Source organism: Rhinolophus hipposideros (genome assembly GCF_964194185.1).
Source record: "Rhinolophus hipposideros genome assembly, chromosome: 19".
Taxonomy (NCBI): Eukaryota; Metazoa; Chordata; class Mammalia; order Chiroptera; family Rhinolophidae; genus Rhinolophus; species Rhinolophus hipposideros.
In genome coordinates, this window is record NC_138065.1 from 18,127,602 (window position 1) to 18,153,630 (window position 26,029).

At 31.7% G+C, this 26,029-nt stretch overlaps 1 protein-coding gene across 7 annotated transcripts in view; it reads left to right on the forward strand.

The window, feature by feature from the left end:
* Positions 1–26,029, forward strand: part of COL11A1 (collagen type XI alpha 1 chain) — a 207,811-nt gene that overhangs the window by 153,506 nt on the left and 28,276 nt on the right. For all 7 annotated transcript variants that reach the window (XM_081026892.1, XM_081026887.1, XM_081026889.1 and 4 more), the window contains 13 exons: positions 157–264; positions 6,085–6,192; positions 7,088–7,141; positions 8,218–8,271; positions 8,774–8,881; positions 12,430–12,483; positions 14,100–14,153; positions 15,489–15,542; positions 19,647–19,700; positions 20,307–20,414; positions 20,704–20,757; positions 21,374–21,427; positions 22,448–22,501. In XM_081026892.1, coding sequence (XP_080883018.1) covers positions 157–264; positions 6,085–6,192; positions 7,088–7,141; positions 8,218–8,271; positions 8,774–8,881; positions 12,430–12,483; positions 14,100–14,153; positions 15,489–15,542; positions 19,647–19,700; positions 20,307–20,414; positions 20,704–20,757; positions 21,374–21,427; positions 22,448–22,501 — 918 coding nt within the window. The remainder of the gene's footprint in view (positions 1–156; positions 265–6,084; positions 6,193–7,087; positions 7,142–8,217; positions 8,272–8,773; positions 8,882–12,429; positions 12,484–14,099; positions 14,154–15,488; positions 15,543–19,646; positions 19,701–20,306; positions 20,415–20,703; positions 20,758–21,373; positions 21,428–22,447; positions 22,502–26,029) is intronic.

Consider the following 26,029-nt stretch of genomic DNA (forward strand, 5'->3'; position numbering starts at 1 on the left):
GAGTATCACTGTTTTTGTTTGAGATCTTAAAATTGTCTAAAAGTGGCTTTTACATTATTTACTATACCATAAGTTTCCACTGTTAAGTAAGTGATTCCCAAGCCAATCTCACTTTTCCATCATTAATAACAAAATGCTTTTTTCCCCATGTACCAGGGCTCACCAGGAGAACGTGGATCAGCAGGTACAGCTGGCCCAATTGGATTGCCAGGGCGTCCAGGGCCTCAGGGTCCTCCTGGTCCAGCAGGAGAGAAAGGTGCTCCTGTAAGTAATTTAAAAAACATGTATACATTATATTGCCACCCTGCACAAGTTATTACTTTTTATTCAAGGATATTAGCTCTTCATACTCTACTGCATTCTTACTGCATATGTGCCTGGCGTGTAAACACACTTCTTTTTATATCTATAATAGAGAAAATTGCAAATTCAATTAAATGAGATGACATTTTTCCACCCTTATGAAACCCTAATACCTGTGAAGGAGTTGAATATTATTAATGTGAAAAGCTTCTGATTTTGCTCCTTAAAAAAATAAAATTGGAATTTTGATTAGAACCATACCTTGGTGCTTTATATTAGAAAAGTGCACTTTTAACTCTTCTTCTAATACAACTTTATTTCCAATCATTTTCTTAGTCTATAAATGAAGCCCATAAAAAGTAGTTGTTCTTCTCATGTAATTTGAGTTTTGATCTACAGTAAATGAGATGGAAAATATCTAAGCAATTATTTTATCTTATATTTATAGGACTTTAAAATTTATATTTAAATAATCATGGACAATATTCCTTAGGTTTACATTTCTTGGTCAAAATTTCTTCCCTGTTTTTGTTCCTGCTTTTGATTTAATCAAATTAATTTTCTTGAAAAAAATCTCATCTTCCAATATTAAAACACCAACTCATTCAGTAAATATAGATACAAATTGTCAACCAGCATACACAAAAATATGAATTTAATATTTTGGTATACATGTAAGTCTTGATATATATAATCGAATTTAAGCCTATGAATTTCAAAATACCTTTTTTTTTATCACTAAGACTTTAGTTTTTGCAAGTTGATTCAGATTGAGCAAGTTGCTTTCATTGTGCAAGCATTTTCTCTCTTAACTATTTGTGATATTACTCAAGTGTTTCCAAATTAAAATGATTGTTTTCTGTAATCCATTACCTTTCAGAAATGTTTAAAATATTAAAATGAGGCCATGCCACCTATGGATAGGATTTTTGAGTGATGAAAATACACATTTTCTTACTGAGAATTTTTTTAAGTAATATATTTCTAGCTGAGTAAATTTGTTGAAAATTTAGATACTGTTTTAAAGTGGTTAAATACCTTGACTTTGTGAAAAAGTGAAATATTGAAACAAAGAAAAGAATATGGAAAAGAACTGAAAGTGATAGTAACAAATAAACTTGCTGACATAGAGGAGAAATTATTGACTGAAGCCCTTGCAAGAGCAAAGGTTTGGGCCCAGTTTTGATGGTGATTGATGACATTATGATGAGGAAGGGACAAGGCAATGCTCTGCCCATCTACCCTCTCTCCATTATTCCCACCACTGCCAAAGATTCCAAGATGTCCATTCTATTGTGTGGTTTTTTTACCCAATAAATAGTTATTGAGAGCAACTAAGTAATAGGCACTGTATTCGGTAGTATTTTTTTACGAAGGGGTCTATTTAGGGATAGTAGCATAAAATGGTTATAAAATCCTTGGGTGAAAGTACCCATAGATCTCCATGTGGAGCTTTTATAAAAACTGATGGAAACATTGGCAAAGATGTGAAGGACAGCCTTTTACCTTTTCCTCAACCCAAATATAAATGTTGCATTTTAACTCCTCTGAGCAGCTTGAGTTATAAGTGATTATCAGTAGGTTAAGGCTTGCATAAAGAAAGACACGGTGGGGATCTGTGGAAGGCAAGCCCTCGGTCCACTTATCCACCAACCCAGCTCCTTAGAAGAGAGAAAGTGGAAAATAAGAGCCATAAATAGCCATGTGACCTACTTAAGGCAATAGCTGAGGCCTAATAGGCACTCAGATTAGAAACTCAGATTAGAAATTTTGAGGATGGGGTTCTGGGAAGAAGGCGAGGGGAATGCAGCTAAAATCTTTTCTAACTTAATGTATTGATAGACATATTTCAATGGGGAGAATGGTTAAAGAAAACTATTAATTGTATTAGGGAGGTACTGGATTCAAGGATTATAGATAGGAAGCTATGTTGCTAATGTATCTATTTAAGAGACAGCTGTAGAAATGGGAAAAAATACTAGATCAAAAATTCAGTGAAGGCATTGTATTAACCATAAGTGATCTAGGCAGTAGTAGTTGGGGATACTAAAAATATTTACAGTTTCAAGAACATGTGTGTACAATGCAGAGAGAATGATCAGTGTCAAGACAATAAATCCAGGAGTCATTTAGAAGAAGAATGATGTTAGGAATGATATTATTGAATTCCCATGTGATACAGTGTTGAGGGAGAGTGGAGATTTGGACTCACCCTTTAGGGAGAATCATAATAGTGGGAGTTTATAAAGGATCCATTAAGAAGGAGAGAGAGTAAAAGAGTCCATGAGTGATAGAAAATATATTCAGGGGCACACCGTCATGCCTCTGGCACGAGAGAAAAGAGCCGCCTTTGTTGAATGTTGTAAAAGATCAAAAATACTGAAAGCTGAGAAAAAACAAAGAGGACCAGTATTTGGCCAGCTGGGCATTCATGATTTTAGGGTAATTAGTGGGATTCAAAAAGAAGACGGATAGCAAAGGCAGAATAGGTGTGTGTAGAGCACCTCTAGTAAGCCATAGGATTAAAAGAATAGTGGGGCAGTAAGGGGGAGTGCTAGCAGAATTGAATGCATTGTCTCATTATTATTGTAATGCACATATATTTATAGAATAAACCACTAATAAGAAAAGAATTAGTGAAAAATAAGAAAGTTAAGTGTGTCAGAACTGGGTTGGAAACTCAGTTCTATCATTATTTAGTTCGTGATTTTGGCTAATTTATTTAACATCTAAAAACTTCTGTTTCCTCATCTGTGAAAAAATAATCACAATATTTTGTGAGGATTAGATGAAATTGTAGTTCTGTATCACTTTGAAAAACTTCGATAATAATTGTTCAGTGAATGATTATTATCATTATCATAGTGTGAACCAGAGTTGTCATTGAAAAAAGATGAATTAATAACCGGAAAATAAATGCATAAATTGGCTTTTGTATAAGGAGGGATGAATTCTGTGAATTGTAATAAAAGTTGAAGGTATGGGTATAGGCTAAATACAAAATCATGCCAAGTCAACCATAGGACATACCGTGTTTCCCCCAAAATAATACAGGGTCTTGTATTAATTTTTGCTCCACAAGACACATTAGAGCATATTTTCAGGGGATGTCTTATTTTTTCATGTACAACAATCTACATTTATTCAAATACAGCCATGTCATCTTCTTCTGGAACATCGCCATAATGTACTAAATGTGTCCGTCTGGCTGACGATCTTAACTGGGGCTTATTTTGGGGGTAGGTCTTATTTTTCAGGGAAACATGGTAGAAATGAGTAGCTAATTCTATCAATGTTACAAGGTAAGATTCAGCTATTAATAAATATTAATATTAATGAAGGGGGCTGTAGAAGTGATAAAATAAAGACTGCTTAAGGAGAGATGGATGATGTTTCTGGTAGTACCGTGGGTTGAGGGCCAAGAGATATATAATGGAGGAAGAGTTTGTCATCTTGTGGAGTTGTATATGAAGAATCTAAATTTAGAGTGGTGTAGATCAGTTAAAAGATTTTTCCTGACTCCACACAGACCAAGATCAGAGGAAATGAATGGCAGGTGATTCCTGGCTGGAGATTATGTGTACTAAAATGAAGGCAGATAAGAATTAATCTGTCTTATTTATAGATACTCTTGTATAAAAGAATTGATTTTTGGAGTTCAGGCTAACAAGGAAATCTAAATGAAGGAGAAATATCTGAATCAGCTGATGTGTTTAAAATAATGAAGTTCACTGTAAATAGCACAGCACATTTTATGAGTATAGATAGGTTTAAGAAATTGTAATATTTCATTTGAAGGAAATAAAAGGTGACATCAGGGTGACATCGGGGGCATATTTTAAATTATAATTATGGCATAGTTTTGAAAAATAAGATCATATGGAACCCATATGATCTTATTTAATAATAAATCAGAGTTAAGAAGTTAACTTTTTTTATAGGTATTTTGTTATTTTTGTTGTCATTAAGTGATTAACTCACTCAACAAATATTCCTTAAGTGGCTAGTCTGGGCCACAGGCCAGAGAGATGCAATGGAATGCAAAATCAGATAGTTCCCAGCCTCACACAATTTATTGTCTGAAGGGGCAATTAGATATAAGCAAAGAATCACTAAGTACGTGAGTAATTACAAACTCTGGTTAGTGATAGGAGGGAAATTGTGCTTGTTTATGTCAGCTTATAATAGGAGGACCTAAGCTGGAATCGGCCTTTCCTTGGACAGGACATTCATGGTGGAATGTAAAAGATGAGGAGGAATTAGCTAGGTGAAGGGTCTTCCTAGGAGCATTCCAGGCCAAGGGAACAACATGTGCTCAGGCCAATGAAGGGGGAGTTAGGGGTGCATGAAATCTGGGTTACCAGCAGTAAGGTCTAGAAGGCAGAGAGCAAGGGCAAGGGAAGGCTACATGCAGCCGGGCAGGGAGTAGGAGCCAGATGAGGGAAGGCCACACTAACAGCTTGGTATTTACCTTAGGAATGTTAAAAAAGCAAACCGACTATAGAATATTGGTAAGATGATCTCATTGTCTCTCTGGTTACAGCACAGGGAAGAGTTTGGAAGTGAGAATAAATGTAATGGAGGAAGGAAGGAGTTTCAGTAGTTCAAAAGAAGGCTATTAGTATTTGGGGATAAGGTGTTAATGGTGGAGATAAATGAAATAAATATATTCAAGAAAAGAACAGGTAAAACTTAGTCGTTGTAAAGGAACAGGAGGTAGTGAGGGAAGGGGGTTGGGGAGCAGGGTAATGCTGTGTTTCCCCGAAAATAAGACCTAGCTGGACAATCAGCTCTAATGCATCTTTTGGAGCAAAAATTAACAGAAAACCGATCTTATATTACATAAGACCCAATCTTATATTATAGTAAACTAAGGCCGGGTCTTATAATAATTTTTGCTCCAAAAGATGCATTAGAACTGATTGTCCGGCTAGGTCTTATTTTCAGGGAAACATGGTGCAAAGGCAAGAGGAGCTAATGACTTGTGGATCCCAGCTTGTATAAGAGGAAAGATAGAACCACTGAGTAAAATCAGGAATAGACCTTGTGAAAAACTGATGAAATCAGTGAATTTTAGAAAGTAGTTTATTTTAAATTCTGAAAGGATTTTTTAAATGGAAAATAGAGCTTGTGTTCATTATCAAGGTATTATTTTTTTAATTACACAATATAGGTAAATTTTAAAACAGGAAAATAATACCTTTGTCAGAAAATAAACAACCAGAAAATGCTAACAGCATTGTCATTTTGAATCAGTGAAAGCAGCAATGAATTAAAATATGAAAATTTAGGTAAATCATGAAATATTTGTTAAAATATAAAATTCCTCCACTTAAAGCCAGTTGTAAAGTTGGACAATGAGCAAAGGGATTTTTATGATTTTTTAGTCCTAATAGCCACTACCCTGCTGTTTTATGCACCACTGAAGAGTAAATCTCAGCGAGATCAAGCATCCCATTTATCAATATATAATACTTGATTAGAAAATGTGTGTTTGAAAGAAAAATTGTAAAATGAGTCTTAATAATTTTGTGGACCTTAGCTTGAGATTCATAAATTTTTGACAATGATAGTATTCTTGGTCAGAAAAGCATGTAGGAATCTTTTATATCATCATTTACTACTTGAAAATATTTTTTTTCTTGGGAATATTAAGCAATTGCCTTGTCAACCATAGAAGACAGAGTATAACTGTTAGAGCAGTACTTTAAAAATTGTAACAAATAGAAAATGTGTAGGTTTCTTACGATAAAATAATTATCTGTTGGATTTACAATACAGGGAGAAAAAGGTCCGCAAGGCCCTGCTGGGAGAGATGGAGTACAAGGCCCTGTAGGCCTCCCGGGGCCTGCTGGGCCTGCTGGGTCCCCTGGAGAAGATGGAGACAAGGTTGGTGTTCTTTATTCACGTTAGTACCTCCTGGGAAAAAATAATTTTTTAAAGAATCCTATCTTTTGTTTCAAAGTTTCATACATCGTCCATATGCTCCAAAGTTTTATTTTAGAGGATAAGAATTAGTATCTCTTCCATGAAATATGTAGGAAGTCAACAAGAAAAGGGTGCATGTACAAGAGCAATGACAGCAAGAAAAAAATAGCAGATGCCAAAATTGCTTATTTGTTTTTAAATATATATGCTTCTGAAATAAATGTGAAATTAATCTAATGAATTGCTTGTATATATTAGCCCTTATGTCTTGGATATGGCAGAGTAAGACTTAAGAATGAGCTGCATGTTTATTTGATAATCCTGTACTTTTCTATCTTTTACTAATATATAAGTAAAGATCTAAGCTCTTGATTCTGAATGAATAGCTGTGTTGTTAAATGTTTGAATTTAATGTATTTTCTAATGCTATTGTGAAATGCTATGACAAAATTTGTGAACCAGTACTCTAATAATGTGCAACATTTTAACATTTAGAAAACTAGGAAAAAAAAATGAAGTAATTTTTGGTTAATGTGCAATTATATTTTTGTATAAATAAATGTACTTTCATTATGAGTTTATAGAGGTGATATTTCAGACAAAATTGATTTGGTGAATTAAAAATCCAGTTGCAGTGTTCCTCAAAGTTCAGTTGACTTCTGTTTGTCTATGTATTAGACGATACTAGAAAGGGAGAATCAGAGGGAACCCAGAGTTTTACAGTTTAAACAGTGACATTAAACGTCATCATGTAATTATATTAATGTAAAATTTAATAATGAGATGATAGCAATGACAATGCAGTGGCAGGTATGACATATTAGAGATAAACTTTACCTCAAAATTTTAAATACAGGGTGAAATTGGTGAACCAGGACAAAAAGGCAGCAAGGGTGACAAAGGAGAAAATGTAAGTTTTCTACTTTTTATTGAGTGGACATTATTCATTTCACTTCTTTTGCTATTACATGGATATTTTTCATTAGTGTAACTTACCTGTCCAAAGATTATAATATCAATACTGTGTTACCTGTGTGGTAACTGTTTGGGATTCCATCAATTCTAATAAAACTTCTTTTCAAATTATGTGCATTCAAAGATATGCGGTAATCCCAACCCTTAAAGTTCAAAATGAGATGAAGACACCAGCAATTTTACCCTGCATCATTAGTTCAAATTTTCGTATGGCTTAAAGACAAATAAAATCTTAGTATTGTTATGAAAATAATTTTGACCTACTGAACACTTGAAAGGATCTCAGGTACCCAGTGGTCCATGGACCACACTTTTTGAACCTTTGCTGTAATTGCTTTTCCTAACATGTGGCAGTTATGATAAGAACAATATAATTCAATGACTCTTTTTCTTTGTTACCTAGATAGTTTATAGTGCCTGATCAGTTATTTACATTAAAAAGATAGTTAACAAGAAATCCTTATGCATGTAAGATTCATAAACCTATTAAAATCTATTACACAAATTAAGAAGTTCGGGTATACTTAATAGACAACACTCAATTTACATGCATTTATGTATGAAGAAAATTCTTAATTTTCATGTATCGCTACATTCTGTATGTATAGCATCCCCTGCATCCTAAGATTCGTTTAGATGAGAGCATATAGATGAACTTTTCATGTACTTTTTCTGACTCATACATATCTCATTAAAGAAATTTGGTAGTTTGAAACTTTTCAAATGTGAAACTTCAACATGATTTATGTTTGCATAGAAATCAATTTTTAAATTTTCTCAACATTGCAGATATGAGTGCTTTCAATAACTGCCAATTTAAAATTGATTATAAATATGCAAGTCTCAAGGAGTAAAATTAGTAATGGTTGACTGCACTAAGTGCAAAAGAATGTTTTTTCCAAAAAAGTGTAGAGATGCTTAATAGATTTTGATCAGCCAAATATTCTGCACCGTATAGCTGAGGCTCTACTGGCTTCCGTTTCAAAATGATTGATTTTTATCTCACTGCAGGGTCCTCCTGGTCCCCCAGGTCTTCAAGGTCCAGTTGGTGCCCCTGGACTTGCTGTAAGTATTACTCTTGATTCAACAAATCTACAGTTATCTGATTAAATTGATCAACTGTCACATAACCAGTTGATTTCATATGGTGATAAGTTTGTTTGTATCCTTAACATTGAATGCAATTTAAATTATCTAATATAGCTAAACAGGCTGACATTTATAAACAAAAAAAAATTGTGACTTCATTTAAAAGGAGATTATTAACCAGTTGAGAAGTACGTAATTTATGATAAATTTTGAACATTATCTTTTCCTATTAGACACCTTTTACTTCATTTGGTATACATAAGAAAATCAAAATCAGTCATAATCGTGAAACAAAGAATGTAAGCAGAAATAAACAATGGTATACTTGTAGCAGATAATGGAAATTTAATTGACTTTTTACTTGGTTACTCATAAATGGACCAGCTTTGGTTAAATTAAAAATGACTATGTTTTTATGATGATTTGTATCAAAACCATGATTTTGCAGTTTGTGTTTATTTTCATTGCTCTCCTCTAGGGAGGTGATGGTGAGCCAGGTCCCAGAGGTCAGCAGGGGATGTTTGGACAAAAAGGTGATGAAGGTGCAAGAGGATTCCCAGGACCTCCTGGTCCCATAGGTCTTCAGGTAAGATGCTCTCTGCATTATGTACTCTATTATTTCCACCTACTTCTCATACCAGGTTTTCTGGTGGATGTAAAATAAAGCAGCACTCTTTTTTTCTATGTAGGAACTTTGACACAACTCTTAACTATAAGGACTGTTTTACTTAAATGTATATCTAAGCTTCAACTGCTTTTTATCAGTTTTTATTAATTTTTCAGAATCTGTGTTAGCCCTAGTTTAACCCCACCTTAGGTATTACATTTCCTTTCCTTATTCTTATTTTGTTTTAAAAAAAGAACTACAACCTTATTTAAGTCTAATAGTTAGAAGTAAGATGGACTTTCACAGGTCTATTAGCAGAAAAATTAGTATTCAGATGGCTAGCAAAAAGTGAAAGCATTATGAGAAATAGCAAACTCCCAGCTGCAACTACGTATGAACAGAAATTGCCAACAGTAAATGTTAAACAATAATAGGTCAAATATACACATTAACAGTAAAATGATCATTTAAAGTAACTTATTTAAAATTTTAATTTGCATTTTATAAAGCACATTCAGGAGAGGAAATGTAAAGTTGTAAAACATTGTAGGCTAAGAAATTTTCATTCAAATATGTGCCACAACTGGACTCTTAGGCAAAACACTGAATAATAGGTATCAATTCTAGGTTGTTTGCAATCCTTCCATGTGATGTTCACTGCTTCCTACAAACTTTGAAAATAGCTAGTTTTCCTTTTCTACATGCTCGTCCTATACCTACCTAGTGATTCTGTAAAAGAGTATAAAATTTTAAGTAATATTTGGGTACCATATGGATATGTTATGCCATATTAGAAATTTTGGAAATGTTCAAATTAAATCATCTAGTTCACTGTACTTAAAAATTTCTGAAGCTGTAGAAAAGTACATAGAAGTTGCATTTGTATAAATTTAATTTTTTATGTTTGTTTTCATGAAGTCCCAGAAACTGATTTTAATATTAAATAGCTTATATATGTATATATAATTAGACAAATTACATTGTAAACAATAAAATTAATTATATTTTCATAACTATTATTGTTATAACACTCAATGGGTGTCTACTAGTGAACAGCTAGTATTATCATTTTCTGCTTTTTTTTAATACCAAAATAATTGCTGTTAGACTTGAAAAATGAAAAAACTTCATTTTCATATTTATGTTTAACTCTTTTATACTTATTAGTACTACATATTAAGATATGTGAGAAACACACATATTTGAAAACAACAAAGCATTAAAAATTGTATCACCAATGGATGTTACCATTCATTTTCTGCTTTTTCATTTAGCTGATTACTCTGAATTCTATAAGTTTGTAAATTAGAATTTACTTCTCACGCTTAAAGAAGATGACTTGTAGCTTATATTTATAAAATATTAAATAAAATATCTTCTATTCCAGAACATGAGAAATGTGCTCTTTGATTATGACTCGAGATATCAGTTCACTAAGAAATTGATTATATTTTTCCACAGCTACCTTTTTAAATCAGGTATCTGAAAAATGCTAATGTAATTAATATATTCACAATTGATCTACATCCTTTAATTGAGTCTTCATGGAAGAATAGATATTAGCAGTCATAATAGATATAAATAATAATAATCTAATATTTTGTTTAAATGACTTGATTTTCAGTTTGATGTTTACTATTTGTCTACATAGGAAGGAGACACACAGAATGAGAGTTCTTGGCCTAAATTTGTTCTTTTATTTTATCACTTAAGTGGCAAATTATTTTAAATTCATAGACCTTAAAAGAGACTCTTCGTGTATAAATACTCCCTAGGAGAAAGTTAGGAGATATGAAAACTGATTAACACTGGAGTGTCATTTAGCGTTTAATTGATAATGTTTAATTCTCCACAACAAGAGAATTTGTCTCATTATGTCTTCAATAATTTTAGTAATAAGAACATTCTGTCTTAATCAACTCAAACTATAATCAAACTTCATCAAAAATCAATGACTATTTCAGTATTTTTTTCTATTGGGAGGTTCCTATTGAGTTAATATTAGGAATAATCATATGCATAAAGAAAAGATGGCAAGGCAAAGCTGGGCCTGTAGCAATAAAAGAAAACTGAGAACTGATATTTACATACCATTCAATTTAGGGATCCCAAATTAGATGCAGTCTATACTAAAGAGGTGAAAATCTGGATAAAATATAAGGAATGTGATTGTTAATTAATATGGTGTTTACAAGAACTTAATTATGTCTAAGTTGCAATTCATACTACTAAAGAAAATGGGCTTAAAATGAAATATTTAGTTCATCTGTGTTAAAATTTACTTACATGTTTAAGAATTTAAATTTGTGTGCTTCATCAAAGAATTAGAACCTCTGAGGTTGTGGACCTTGGAATCTAAAATTTTATCAATCTCTCCAGGTAATTTTTAAGCAGACTAGAATCTGAAACACTGCCTGGCTATTTCCTCATAGGAACTTGTCTAGTAATTCTAGAAACTACCATCAGATGATAGCAACTGTCTAAGAAGTAGGTATGATAGACAATTTTCCTAGATATCTAGCTGACATTTGAGAAGAAAAAAATGACATCCTGGTATATGTTGCTCATTATTAATCAGTAATTAAAATTTCCAGTCATTAATTTGGCAAAATGAATATATGCCAAATTAAAAAAAAAGTTTATAAATATACCTGGTAAAGCACCTTCTCTCCACACTGAGAGTCATGTGGAATTGGTAGGTCATAAAAAGTTTAGTGGGTTATTACCATTGTTAAAAAATTGAAATATAAGAGGATAAGTAAAATAGAATAAACCTCAAAGATGTATGTACTATGTACTAAAAATAAGTATTACTTTTTAAAACTCATGTTTCAACTATTTTGCTTGGGCAGGTTTAGGGAATAATAAATTGGATGTATTTATTACTGTAGTATAGAACCTCTCGTAAGCAATTATATGTAATTGAATATTAAAGGAAATGGATTTGAGAGAATAAAGGAAGTATAATAATTAGGTTTTATGGCCTTGTGGATTTTTAAGATTCAGAAGTGGAATTAACAGGTCAGAAATTCAAAAGATATTTATCACCCTAGAAATGTATTGGAATATTTATTTTCAAAAGAGTTTTGTCAAATTGGTATCTAACTGTAAAAACCTCACCTGTATAGGATGTTCTAAAATAATTTGGGACAAGATTTTTCGGAAAACCTTTAAAATGGCAGTCCTGTATATTACTCATAAAAGATGAAGCAAATGATTAAGTGTTCATAAATTCCTGGACTCAATTATATATTTAGTTCTGGTAACTAAAACCAAACAGTATAATGGTATGCAAAATATACATTTTTTTCGTAAATTTAGATATGAGTTCTTTTCATATGCAGTCAATACTTGCTTACATTATAAGTATTTTGATATATAATAGTTTCTGAATCTTAATTTCCATGTTAATTTTAATTTCAGACTTAACTTTATGTATAGTTTTAATTTTACATTAAAAATTGGTCAAGAGTTTCTTTTTAAATAGGAGTGACTTTTATTATTATTTTTAAATTGTATTTTCATAGGGTCTGCCAGGCCCACCTGGTGAAAAAGGTGAAAACGGGGATGTCGGTCCTATGGTAAGTTTTCATTTTTAAGTACTTGATAGATATTATGAATTTCCACAGTATTAATACCTTTCTTAAGATTCATTAATATAAGCAAAATAGTCCTAAAGGCTATGATTTTTCAGATTGATGCCTCCCTTTTCCTCCACCCATCCTCCACCATTGAAGTCTCTCTCATCATCTTGAATCTTTCTTTTCTTTTCTTTCTTTCTTTGGAGTAATTTTATATACACATATTGTATTTGTTAGTTGATATATTGTAATATGTATTTTTCATTTCTATGTGTGTATATTATTGAGGTACATATGAAGGACCACACTTCAGTTATTTATTAGTACTTAGCTCTGGACCTTGATATGGAGCAATTAAAAAATAGATAATAGTCACTAAGGATTTGGATAATACGCAAATGTTAACACAATATTAAAAATTAATTGTATTTTGAAACAAAGTCACAATTTAATAAGGAATTCTGTCTTTATTAGAATGTTGTGACATAATAATTTCCATTAATTGACTCTGGCTTCCTGCTCTAAGTATAATAGTTCAACTGAAAATTTGAAATACATGTATTTCTTTATTAAACACTACATTGGGTAAGGAAACAATTAGGCAAGGTAATTGAAATTAATAATGAAATGTAATTAATGCATTTCCTAATTGCTTCTTTCTTTCAATAACATTGAAACATTGAACATTTCTTTTCAATAAACATTGCCTCATTTTTACTTCCTCAAAATACATTTGATATTTTTACAGTTGCATGCTAGGTTTTATTTTCTTCAAATAAGATATGATGCTTATCACAATGAACTTAAAAACAAGGAACATAGTAAATGTTACTGATTCATAACTGGTTAATACTCAAAGCAGCATCAGATACATAGCAAGCTGTTTTTTTAGATGTGATTGCTATGTTTACTAAATATTAATTAGTACATTCTCCCTGACCTATGATAATAGCTAATAGTAGATAAGCCTTCAAGCATAACATTAAAATGAACTGTGACCTTTAAAAAATAATAATACCCTTGACTACAGACTAATCACAACCTTGAGGTAATGGGTTGTGGCCATCAGTATTTTATAAAAAAATGCCCAAGGCAATGATAATGCACTACAAGGAGAGAAAAACCATTGGTTTTGGGAAGACAACTAAATAGTTAATCTTATTTCAATTCTAACATAGAACATGAGCGCTGACATACACACACCAAAAAACCCCAAAAATATAGAAACAAAAAATTCTCTATACAATTAATGAATTCTAAATCTTCTCATGTATTATTTCTAGTTCCAACTTTATGTTCCTTTTATACTTGAGCATTCTAGCATATTATAGCATAAAATATTTCTAGTTCTATTATGAATTCATTATAGCACATAGACTTTTCTAATTCTTAATCAAAACTTTTCCCTGCAGTCTTAATTTCCCGGTAGCTATGTGTAAAAAATAATTTGCTAATGTGATGTTGTATCCATCAAGAATGTCTTATAACCCTGATATGCTTCACTGGCTATGATTTTACAGGCTGAAACTACTCTTAGTTTTCTTAATCACAAAATGAAAATATCAGAAATGCATTTGAGTCTGGTCCTCATAACCCTTAATTTTCATCTCTTACAGGGTCCACCTGGTCCTCCAGGCCCAAGAGGTCCTCAAGGTCCCAGTGGAGCTGATGTAAGAACTGTGAAATATGTTAATTATTTTGAAGTTATGTAGGTGTAGGCATAAGTGAATGGCAGTTGGTATCTAAAATATAATGGAGATAGTTACACTATTGTTAAATGTTTATGTGTACAAGAGCTCAAGGATCATCTCACTTCATTTCATTTTACAGGAAAAGAAACAGGCTTTAATAGGGAACTAATCACAAGTATAAAATAAATACAAAGTTCACGTTAAATATATATTTATTGATAAGGGAGAAATATTAGCTATATTATAATAACCACGCTTGTTCAGTTCATCATACTTAGACTGTGACTTGCATATAATAACTGTCCAATGTTACTGAATTATTTCAAATTTAATCTTTATCTCTTACAATTGCATAAGGAGATGGTTTGTAATTGGCTTTGGTTGTACTAGCCCAGGCCTGTACTCCAAACATTCTTTATGTATACATCTATAATCAGTAACTTTTATCTAAAAGTTGTAGATTTTGTATTTTCACTCTATAAAATATGTGATAATATGTGCACTTCTTACCATGTAAAACATTTTCTCTTTATTGTACGAAGATGGTCTCCCCCAATCTTAGTAATTAACTCACTGTTCCAATATTATAGTATTTTGAAATGTAATGCCATATTTATCTTGTTGTTACTATTAACAGATTTATAGACTTTGATGTGATCTCTTCTTGTGACTTTACCTGTTCACAATAAGCAAGGCATTTATTCTTGTCGTTATTGCTCTTCTGTTATGCCTGCTTTTAATTCTAGCAGGTCAGAGCTAGGTAAAATAGATTAGGAGCAGATGTACTAAAAGAGCTGTTAGTGTTTAATCCCTCTTAAATAATTTATAGGCTAAGAGATGGTTTATATTGTGTTTTGCGTGGATTACATAATTTTTAATCATGGTCATATTTTGTCTACAAAAGTGTACGAAATCATCCTCTAACTATGACATGTTCAATGGTCAGAAAGATTGAATTTATGTTCTGAGCATCAACTGTCATGACTAGAGTTGGAAATTCTCCTGCCTTATCTTCAAAATACTGGTGAATATGAAAATTGATTTAATATAATTAAATTATATGCTATCCAATTAATTTGATAACAATAAGGGGCATCATTTTGTTTCATCCTCCAAATCACTTGGGGTATTCTTGCATATATTTCTCTCTCTTTGAGAACAACTACATATATATATATATATATATATATATATATATATATATATATATGTATATATGTATATGTTTATATATATGTATATATATGTATACTTATGAATTTATTATTTTATTACAAGAATAAGGATAACTATGTTTCTTTTCCTATAATGTAGGGACCACAAGGACCCCCAGGATCCATTGGTTCAGTTGGTGGTGTTGGAGAAAAGGTAAAGAATGCAGTGATATACAGCTTGAAACAACAAGAATTGAGGGCTTTGGTAATATTGGCTAATATTTTAAGTCCTTCTAATAGTACTATCTTTCTGTTTTACACATAATTATATGGATCACAACTCACCAGCTCTAATAATTAAGCAATTAGAGGTAAAATGATTTTGAGATATAATTTTTGATTGCCAAGTATTGTGCAGAGTGACGTACATGGACTATTTCTTTTAATCAACACAACCACCTTGTGATGATGGTATTGTTATTACCAGCATTTTAAAGTTGAGAGGGCTGAAGTTAGAGAATTTCAGTAATTGCATCAAGGTTTTGTCATTAGAAAGTGACTAAGTCAAGATCTACTCCAGCCAATGTATGTCTGAGTAGACTAAATGTCTCTAACAATATTCATTACTGAAAATAGAAAAGATTGGTTGATGTAACTAAAAAAGGAAAAAGAATCCTTCCAATTACACAATAGTGAATAACTCATTTTGTCATATTTGGAGTTATATTTTTACTGCTAATAGTATGACCTGTCTTTGGCACTTTTCAAAATAGTTGGCATGTGCCGTAACATCTGGGCTCAGAATAGCTTCCTTTTTTTATGATTTCTTATGAACATGATTTCATTTCAAATATCTGCTCATCTTTTTTATGAAAACGTCAAAATGATTGCCTGATTTATTATTTATTTTTTAACAGCATTTTTGAGAAAATTGACATTAACGTTTGCTTTATTTAAAAAATAAAATACTTGCCAATTGCCAGTTTTGAGGGATGAAAATTAAATTTCAAACCATAAAATATTATATACCATAAACAATGTAGAAATTTCTGGAATTTACTAGTTATTAATTAAATGATATCAGAAGTATAAACTTATTGTAGTCGTAAAAAGTTCTGCTACAATAGTTTAGTGGTTACCAGAGGTTAAGGAGGGAGGAGAGTTCTAAAAGAGGGTAAATGGGGTCAAACATATATGGTGATGGAAGGCAAACTGACTCTGGGTGGTGAACACATAATGTGAGCATATAGCTGATGTATTACAGAATTTAACACCTGAAATCTATGTAACTTTATTAACAATTGTCACCCCAATAAACTTTAATTTAAAAAAGTTCTGTTCTCAAAAGTATTTGCCATATAATATCTTGTATTTTAATTCATTTAATTAAAGAATTCAGCTGTCGGAAAAAGCAATGTAATAGGATTAGAATATAGTATTTTGATGTTTATTTCTGCTCAATACCCACATTTTACTATTTTGATTGACTAATGATTATTCAAATAGTTTCGTTATTACTAAATTTGAAACATCTTAAAGTTATCTATTTCTTACACCATTGCCTAGTTTTTTGATTGACGAGCTCTTTGTTTATATTCTTAAATTCAAAGTTTTATGTTGAAAAGATGCAGGTGAGATGGGGGTGGAATAGAAAAAACATTTTTCATTGAGTTCAGTTGTCATAGGAAGAACAGCAAAAAAGACAACTGTCTCTGATGGTGTCATCGTGTTAGACAGATGAAGACAGCCTCATACCTTTCCTCTTTCTGCCCTTTACATCAACCCCCTTTGGCTCTAATGCTGACTACATAGTTGTGAAAACTAGTCTCTAGTTTTAGTTTTACCAACGTAGCAAATTCTAAAACCATTTAACAGTCTTTTCAGCTTCCTTACTTGTTTTCTAAAGCTTTTGGGTACAGTAGGAACAGTTTTAAGTACTTTAGTTATACCTTTTATCATTTTATCTTCTGTGTAATTCTTGGATAAACATGGATGCCAGATGCTTGGAGTTTTGGGAAACTCCCTTTCCATATTGATTCCATTTATTTAAATCCTATCTGGAAACACCTTGCCAACTCTGAATCTCAAGAGAATGATTCAGTAAATCAGGATGGTGATTTGACTTTTTATAATTAAAATGTAGCTGATTCTAAATTTATTACATTAAAAAATTAAAGTTTCATTTTTCTCTATAATAAAATTCTGCATGACATGCAGGATAGAAATAAAACTCTAATATATGTTTTTTTCTTCAGAATCTGGGGTAATAGAATTTGCTGTATATTACAGATTTCTGAAATCAACTTTAATTCTGGCTGAATACTTCCCAAATTCTATTTTGGAACATTTATTGCGAGTCACTAATTTAATGAAAAGAGACAGGGAGAGAGAGAGAGAGAGAGAGAGAGATAGAAAGAGGCTAATATCCTTTAGTTATGATGTGTTTTGCTTAAATATGTTTAAGCATATAATATATATTTACTATAAATATCATATAATTACCATATAATTACCATATAATTATTTACTATAATTACCATATAATATATATTCACTATAGATTCTTCACTTCAATCATCTCCTCAAAACACAGATATAATATATATATATATATATATATATATATATATATATATATATATATATATATATTTGCTGTCCCTCATGAAGGGAGCTTCGCCTGAACAAGTATGTTATACGAGGTGTGATGAAAATATATGGTGAATATTTAAATAAAAAAAAATTACACTAAAAGAAACATTGCCATTAACCCCCCTCAATATATGTACGCTCACTTAAAAAACACTTATTCCATTGTTCTTGCCACTTTTTGAAGCAGTTCTGGAAGTCCTCTTTTGTTAGTGTCTTTAGTTGCACTGTCGAGGCTGCTTGGATGTCCTGAATCAATTCAAAAGGTTTACCTTTCATGGTCATTTTGACTTTGGGGAAAAGTCAGAAGTTTCATGGTGCCAGATCTGGTGAATAAGGTAGATGAGGACACACCATAATATTTTTATTTGACATCTGAAGCGATGTGTGACATCACAAAATTTCAATTTGTATTATTGACAAATAAAAATTATACATATTTAAGGTGTACAACTTTATGTTTTGATATTCATACACATTGTGAAATAATATGCACACTTAAGCTAATTAACATATTCATTAACTCACGTGGTTATCTGTTTTTGAATGTGTGGTGAGAATATATATATAAGATCTACTATCTTAGCAAAATTCAAGCCTCCAGTACAGTGTTGTTATCTATAGTCACATTGCTGTGTATTAGATCTCAGTAACTTATTTATTTTGTGTGTCTGAAATTTTGTACTCTTTGACCAACATCTCCCTATGTCCACCCCCCCACCCCCAGCCCCTAATGACCACCATTCCACTCTCTGCTTGTATGAATTTGGCTACTTTAAAGCTCACATCTAAGCGAGATCATGTAGTGTACTGTACATATTCCATATATAAAGCACTTAACATGGACATTTTACAGCTGATATGAATGACAAATGACTTAAGTTTTATTTTAATGATATAAAAAATGACAAAAATATTGTATATATCATTCTCATATGCTGAAGGAATCATTGCTTTGTAAACAATGTAAATGCAATATATTACTCATAAGTTTTAACAAAGATAACTGGAGATATTTGCTACTCATCTTAAGAGAAAAATAATTTACACACAATAATACTAATAAATTTCTAGAAACATTTGGTATTATCCATCATTATGCAGATTATTCAAGAAATAAAAATATGTCCAGTCTCAAAGTAAAAATTTGTTTATACATACTAGCCTTACCCTTTTTTTTACTTTGAGAATATGCACATATTTTTATAGTATTATTAAAATACTACCAAATTATTTGCTAATTTGTTACAATAATGATAAGTTGAATTTATAATTTAGTACAAAACAATTGAAATTGTTTACTCAATAAACTGATTGAAATTATGATATGAATATTGATTGTTGCAGCACAGATACACAATTTGTTAGGAAACATGCAGCTGTCTGTTTCGTGTGTTTTGATGGTAATTTTGGTTAATGCTCCTGCTATTAACTAACTAATGAGAATCATAGCATGAAGGCTATCCAGTTTTGTCTCCTCATCAGAGAAATAACAATATTGAGATCAGCAATAGGAGAAGTTCCTCCCTCTTATTAAAGTTTTTCACTGCTTTTTAAACAACATAACGATTTAAGAGCGAGCCTAAAATGTCATGGTCATCATTGAAGGCACTTTTACAAATGTAAGACATCATTTCTGTGTTCTGATACTCATTTGATTTCTTTACAGGGTGAACCTGGAGAAGCAGGAAACCCAGGGCCTCCTGGGGAAGCAGGCACAGGAGTAAGTGCTGTCTTATCCGCAATGTAGGGGGTTCCGAAATTTCTTTTATGGCATTTCACACATGTAACAAGTCCTACCTACAATTCCTAGTTATTTGCTTTGTCTTTCCAGCCTATTAAGAATAATCACAAATGCAGAACCTTTTGTTTAATCATTTACATATCCTCTGCATATTTTGATTAACATAGAACTTGCAAAAATACCACTTGCATAAGTTAGAGCATTAAAGCTTGGCTGTTTATTGTATACATTTTTTTGGTGGACTGTCCACAGAAAGACACAAACAAACCCTGCTACAGAAAAAAAACAAACAAACAAAAAAGCGTTTTAGTAGGATTATAGTATTCTAATTTCTACTGGTTTAAACCAGGAGTGAATTTGACCCCCCAAGAAGGTTTGTCAATCTAGAGACATTTTTTGGTTGTCACACTTAGAGGAATGGTAGCTGTTGGTATCTAATTAGTAGAAAGTAGTGGTGCTATTAAACATCTTGCAAGGCATAGGACAGCCCGCTGCAGAGAAGTATTGTCTGACCCAATATATCAAGGTTAAGAAACTCTGATTTAAAGCTTGTATGTTAATCATTATTTTTCTTATGTCTTGTAGGGTCCCAAAGGAGAAAGAGGAGAGAAAGGAGAAGCTGGTCCACCTGGTGCTGCTGGACCTGCCGGTGCTAAGGGACCACCAGGTGATGACGGTCCTAAGGGCAACCCGGTAAGTCAGCTTGGTCCTCTTTCAAGTGGCATCTACATCAAAGCCACTTTGGAAGTTGTCATATATGAGAAATCATGAGACTCTGGCCCATAGCTGATGAAACTGATTTTTAATCATTTCATATATTCATAAGCATTATCAATTGATTTCACTTTTTAAAATTTCACAACAGAAGTGAAATAATCTCATATGGTTTTATTATGACTTTTACTGCTTAAACTTCAGAGTATCATGACTCTATTAAAAATATTTTTCATTTATTTCTTTTCCTTTCAAAACATCACTCCAGGGTCCTGTTGGTTTTCCTGGAGATCCTGGTCCTCCTGGGGAACCTGGCCCTGCAGTAAGTATCATGGATAAATAAATTATTTTGGTGGGGGTGTTCCCAAGGTCTATTATTAATAATAAAAGAAAAGTCTTAATTAAGTGGACCCTCAAGAAGTAGGAATAGAAAACATAAACTGCAATCACAATTGCAGCAATAAAATCCTTATAGTTGGAGGCTATTAGACCTATGTTGCACGATAATTCTCTTCATTTGGGTTAGTTTTTCAGACTTTGTTGGGTTGTACAAACGAATTATCTGAGTAGCAGCATTACTATTATTTCAAAGTTACAGGATCTTTGCTTTCATCTCAGCCTCTTCTGTAATGCAAATCCTGTCTCAAACTGCACCATATTTGTTCATGGTGAAAGGATGCACTGGCCTTGTATACTAATCATATCCTCTTCCATTCCTATTTTAAATTTGATGTGGTAGTAATTTCACAAATCTCTATGGAAAGACTGAGAGATACCACAATCCTTAAAAGAACAACTGAAGGAATACAATGCTACTTTATTTGTCCATCTGGTAATAATTTACTTCAAGGACTAAGATAATATATTGTACCTTTTTTCTTATAAAAGTGAATTAATAGTGAGAAATATCTCAGTTCATTTTTTGTTTCCCATTACAGGGTCAAGATGGTATTGGTGGTGACAAGGGTGAAGATGGAGATCCTGGTCAACCGGTAAGGAAGCACACTATTTTTATTTAATTTTTTTTTACAAAACCGGAAATAATAAACCTTTCAAAAGCATAACAATGTATGTATACATTTTTCTGAAAGAATTATCAGTTATATTTGAATTCCAGTTCAAAGTCAAACTTACATGGAGTTTTTTATTTGATGTGATTAAGAAATATAAGCAAAGCCTTCATAATAAAAAATAAATGTAGTCATATCACACTAATGATTTTGTCAGACTATATCATATTCAAATATTTATCCATTTCTGTTAAATAAAAAAATATTTTAAAATCACAAATAAGGCTGAAATGAAGAAAGCCAGATTATCAACCTACGTATCATTAACATGAATTACTTCAGTTACTAACCTCAATGAACTCAGGTTGTACTGGCATTTTCCCCCCCAGTTTGGTAATGACACAGTAGTGGACTTTGGCCACCTGGGGGTATTTAGGGAGATCACTAACTTATTAATAATTATGAGACAAAAACAAATCGCACTCCTATCATAACTTTGTCTATAGAGCTATCCCCACTGGGAATTTTGCAGCTGGAGAAATATAGGCTTATTCTATGCTTATAAGACTTGAGGGTCATATCCCAGCATGTTTCATACTCCTTGACATAAAAATGCTAGTGTTGCACAAGAAGAAATTTAAAGGCAACAGTTTTATGGTTTCACAAATGTGTATGATATGAGTAGAATTATTAATAATGATTTTATTAATTAGTATGTCTGTTGGATATTTGTCAAATATAAATCAGCACTTTTTAAAAGAACAGTTTTAAGTAGACAGAATTTAATTTACTTTCTTCCAGCTATGAAATTTTCAATATGAATTTAGCAATTCTAAGTATAGATATCTAGAGGAAGGTTAGTTGTCTGAAATAGGGCTGAGGTTTTCCAGGACAGACAGATGTGGGGAAATGAAGAAAGACTGGTTGCAGTCTAGATTTTGAAAAATGCTTGGGCCATAAGTAACACCCAATTGCTTAAAAAGTATTTTTCACATTTTATAGGGTCCTCCTGGCCCATCTGGTGAGGCTGGCCCACCAGGCCCTCCTGGAAAAAGAGTAAGTTTTTAACATCCACACATTATCCAGTATGTGTATACATTCATATAATATATGTTACGTTGTAGGCAGCACATTATAATGATGCTAAAAAATATATATATAAATCCTAGAGAATAGGGTAATTTCTTAAATTTGTCAAAATACTTACTAAAATAGGTCACATTTTAACTGACCTATTTAACTGACAGTTTTAATCTGTCACAATGAAAGGTAGTTTCCCACTTCTCTGCTTAGGTCTCCCCTCTGTACACATGTTATAAAAGACTGATGGTTCCCTGAACTTCGGCTCCTGGTGTTCTACAGGAAGATGGAATGTCAAAAGTCCAGTGCTGCCTGAAAAAATTATCAAAATCAGAATGCAGGATCAACGAATGAGCTCAGGAATCAGCAAATAATTTCAGATTGCTTTATACTGTCCAACTTCTCTGATTTGGAAATGATGGCAGAATTTTAACAAAGAACTATAGTAAAATATAAATAAGTAGATCTTCAAAATATTGGCTACAGCAGATGCTAGGAGATTGACTTTACTGTGTTTTTCTTATTAGTGTACTTCTTTTATAATAAAGTAATCTCTGTTGACCTGCCTCCTGCAGCACGTATATCCATACGCTGAGTTCTCCTACACCTCCTTTAGCCTGTTTTCCAACCTATTCATGAACAAAATTTGTGTTACACACACAAGTATATTTCTTAGGTATAAAGCAACTGTGAGCACTGTTGTTTATCAATACTAGCTTTATTATAGGGGTATTTTAACACTATACATCCTCATATTCATAGAGTGTAAATAGGTTTTAATTTTGTCTCTCAGTAATATAAATTTGAGTAAATATTTACAAAACATTTTTCTTTGACAGAAATGAATTTATAGTAAGTATCTTCCCTGAATAAAATTTTCTCTTCATTAACCAAGTGCCTTTTTTACCTTTGTTGTTGTTGTTGTTGTTGTTATTATTATTATTGTATTTTTATGCCATAGCCCCAAAGCATGGTCTTGGTAGAAAAAATGTATTCCAAAACAATCACTGGACTATTATTCTTCAAAAGTAATTACAAAGTATAACATGATTTTGAAATCTATTCTCTATTTCTGGCAGCAGTCTGAATGCCCTTAAAACTTTCCAGATGGATGACTATTCTGTTATTTCAGACCTTTTAGAAGAACAATTGTATAAAATGTCTTTGAGAAATCTTTTCTGAGAAAATATGAAATTATGTTTTCTTTCTCTGAGCCTCAAATGATGGGATGCTATTTAATGTAGTGGCTCAGAAGGCAATGAAATCATACGACCTGACTCTGTCATTTATTTCCTGTATTACCTTGAGCAAGTTACTTATCCTGTTTTTCAGAGAGGGCTTACTACATAAGATAACTTATACAATACAAAAATAATAATACACGTTCACATAATAACTGTTAGCCCTTTGTTATGAAAGTCACTGAATATGAGCACAAAAAAGTTATCATTTTATAGGTATAAATTACAACACTTTTGATACAGGCGGAATTAAACCTTCTTTCAAAGTGTGGTAGCCACTAAAGAAGGAGAGACTATATCAAAATCTATTTTGAATGTATTAGTATATATATTGTCAGCTTCTCAATTTATTCTGTTATTCAAACAGCAAGTGCTATCCAGTTTAATTTCATTTTTAAATATGTCAAACAAATTATTTGCCATCTTTGAAAAATTCAACTAAGTACCATTTGGTATTTGGGATGAATTTTCCTAATATGGTGACAGAGTTATAAAATGAATTAGCTTCTTTAGCTATACAGTAGTCGGTCACATGAATTACTAATTTTGAAAACAACTGATTTTGAAATATAAAAAGGTAATTAAAAAATAATTTACTAGAGAGTATGAATGGGAGCATGCAAAATAAAAATAACATAATTAAAAATACATTTTAAATCTATTAAGCTATATATGGAACTATTTCAGTATAGTAGTTAATATTGATACTATTATATACTTTCAAAATATCCATTCATATTCACTAATTTTTAAATCTTGTTAACACAATGTAACAAAGTCTTCTCTTAATTATAACAGATTTTTTAAAACATTTGTATTGAATACTTTGGGATGTGTAATTACTAACAATCATAATTTTAATGATTAAGCTTCTAGAAAAACCTGCTACTTAATTCAAGAATTGAGAAAATGTCCTAGAAAAGTCTGCCTGTATAAAGAGATTTAGATTGTCCTCTATCCTACAACACCAAGACAGTTTTGTGTAGTGTAAAACCCATGTATTTGCCTTCTTATTCACCAACATCTGCGTTGAATATCTGCATTTACTACGTTAGTGAGGTATAACATAAGAACAATTAATCCCTGATTCTTAATTCCTTTTTCTTTATAATGAGAATAAGATCAAATTAGGCATTGTAGGTCATTGAATAAAGGATAGACTATTAATAAATTATGCTGGGGCAGTTGAATATCTACATGGAAAAAGTAAAATTGGACTTTATCTCCACTTACAAAAAAATAATTCTAGTTGAGTTAAAATCTTAAATTTGAAAAAGAAAACCTTGAAATATTTTCAAAATTTAGTGGAGTTTAAATTTATAACCTTAGTCATAAATTCTGGTCACATTGGTGTGTCAGAATGGAACCATGTATGATGTATGAAATACTTTACAAATAGAAGTTTCTGGGGGGGAAAAGTTTCTGTTTATATAAAATTACTGAAAAGATACTGAAAATAAAAGACTCAAATAGGAGAAAATACTTGTAACATACAGAAAACTTGCAGAGCAAAGTTTTCCAGGTTTCTAAGTATGTCCTACAAATTAAGAAGAAAACCACAAAGAACCAATAGAATAAATCAGGAAAAAGGCATGAAAAGGTATGTGACACAAATGCTTGACAAACACATATAAAGATGTGTAGAAGTCAGGCAAATGTGTGTTTAAATTGGCATTGAGATACCACCCACATCCATGTATTGACAAAATTTTAAGTCTGACACACCAAATGTTGGAAACATTTAAAATAATAATGATAATGGGGATTATTGTATACAGCTATTGCGAGTTAACTGGTACAACTGCTTTAGGAAAATTGTTCGATGTTACCTAGTAAAGTTTAACATGTACTTTTCCTATCGTCTTGTACATGTAAAGTCCGAGGTACATGTCCTAGATGATACCTGACACATCTTATCCAAGAGACACATATAGAAAAGATAAGTGCATTGAGATATATTCATAAGCTAAAATATTATATGGCAATGGAAATGGATATATTGCAGATGCATGAATCAATGTAAATGGATCTCAAATAACTGGTGTTAAGAAGAAAATATATTTAACAAATATACGTAATGTTGAGCTGGAAAAGATAGATAATATTTATATAATATGCAAAACAAGTTTTAAAACCATGTTTAATATTCAGACACAAGTGGTAGACATGATAAAGAAAATTAAGGCAATGACTAATCAAAATTTAGGATGGTAGTTATTTCTCTGAGAGAAAGACGGTTGCAATATTTGCAAGTGACATATAG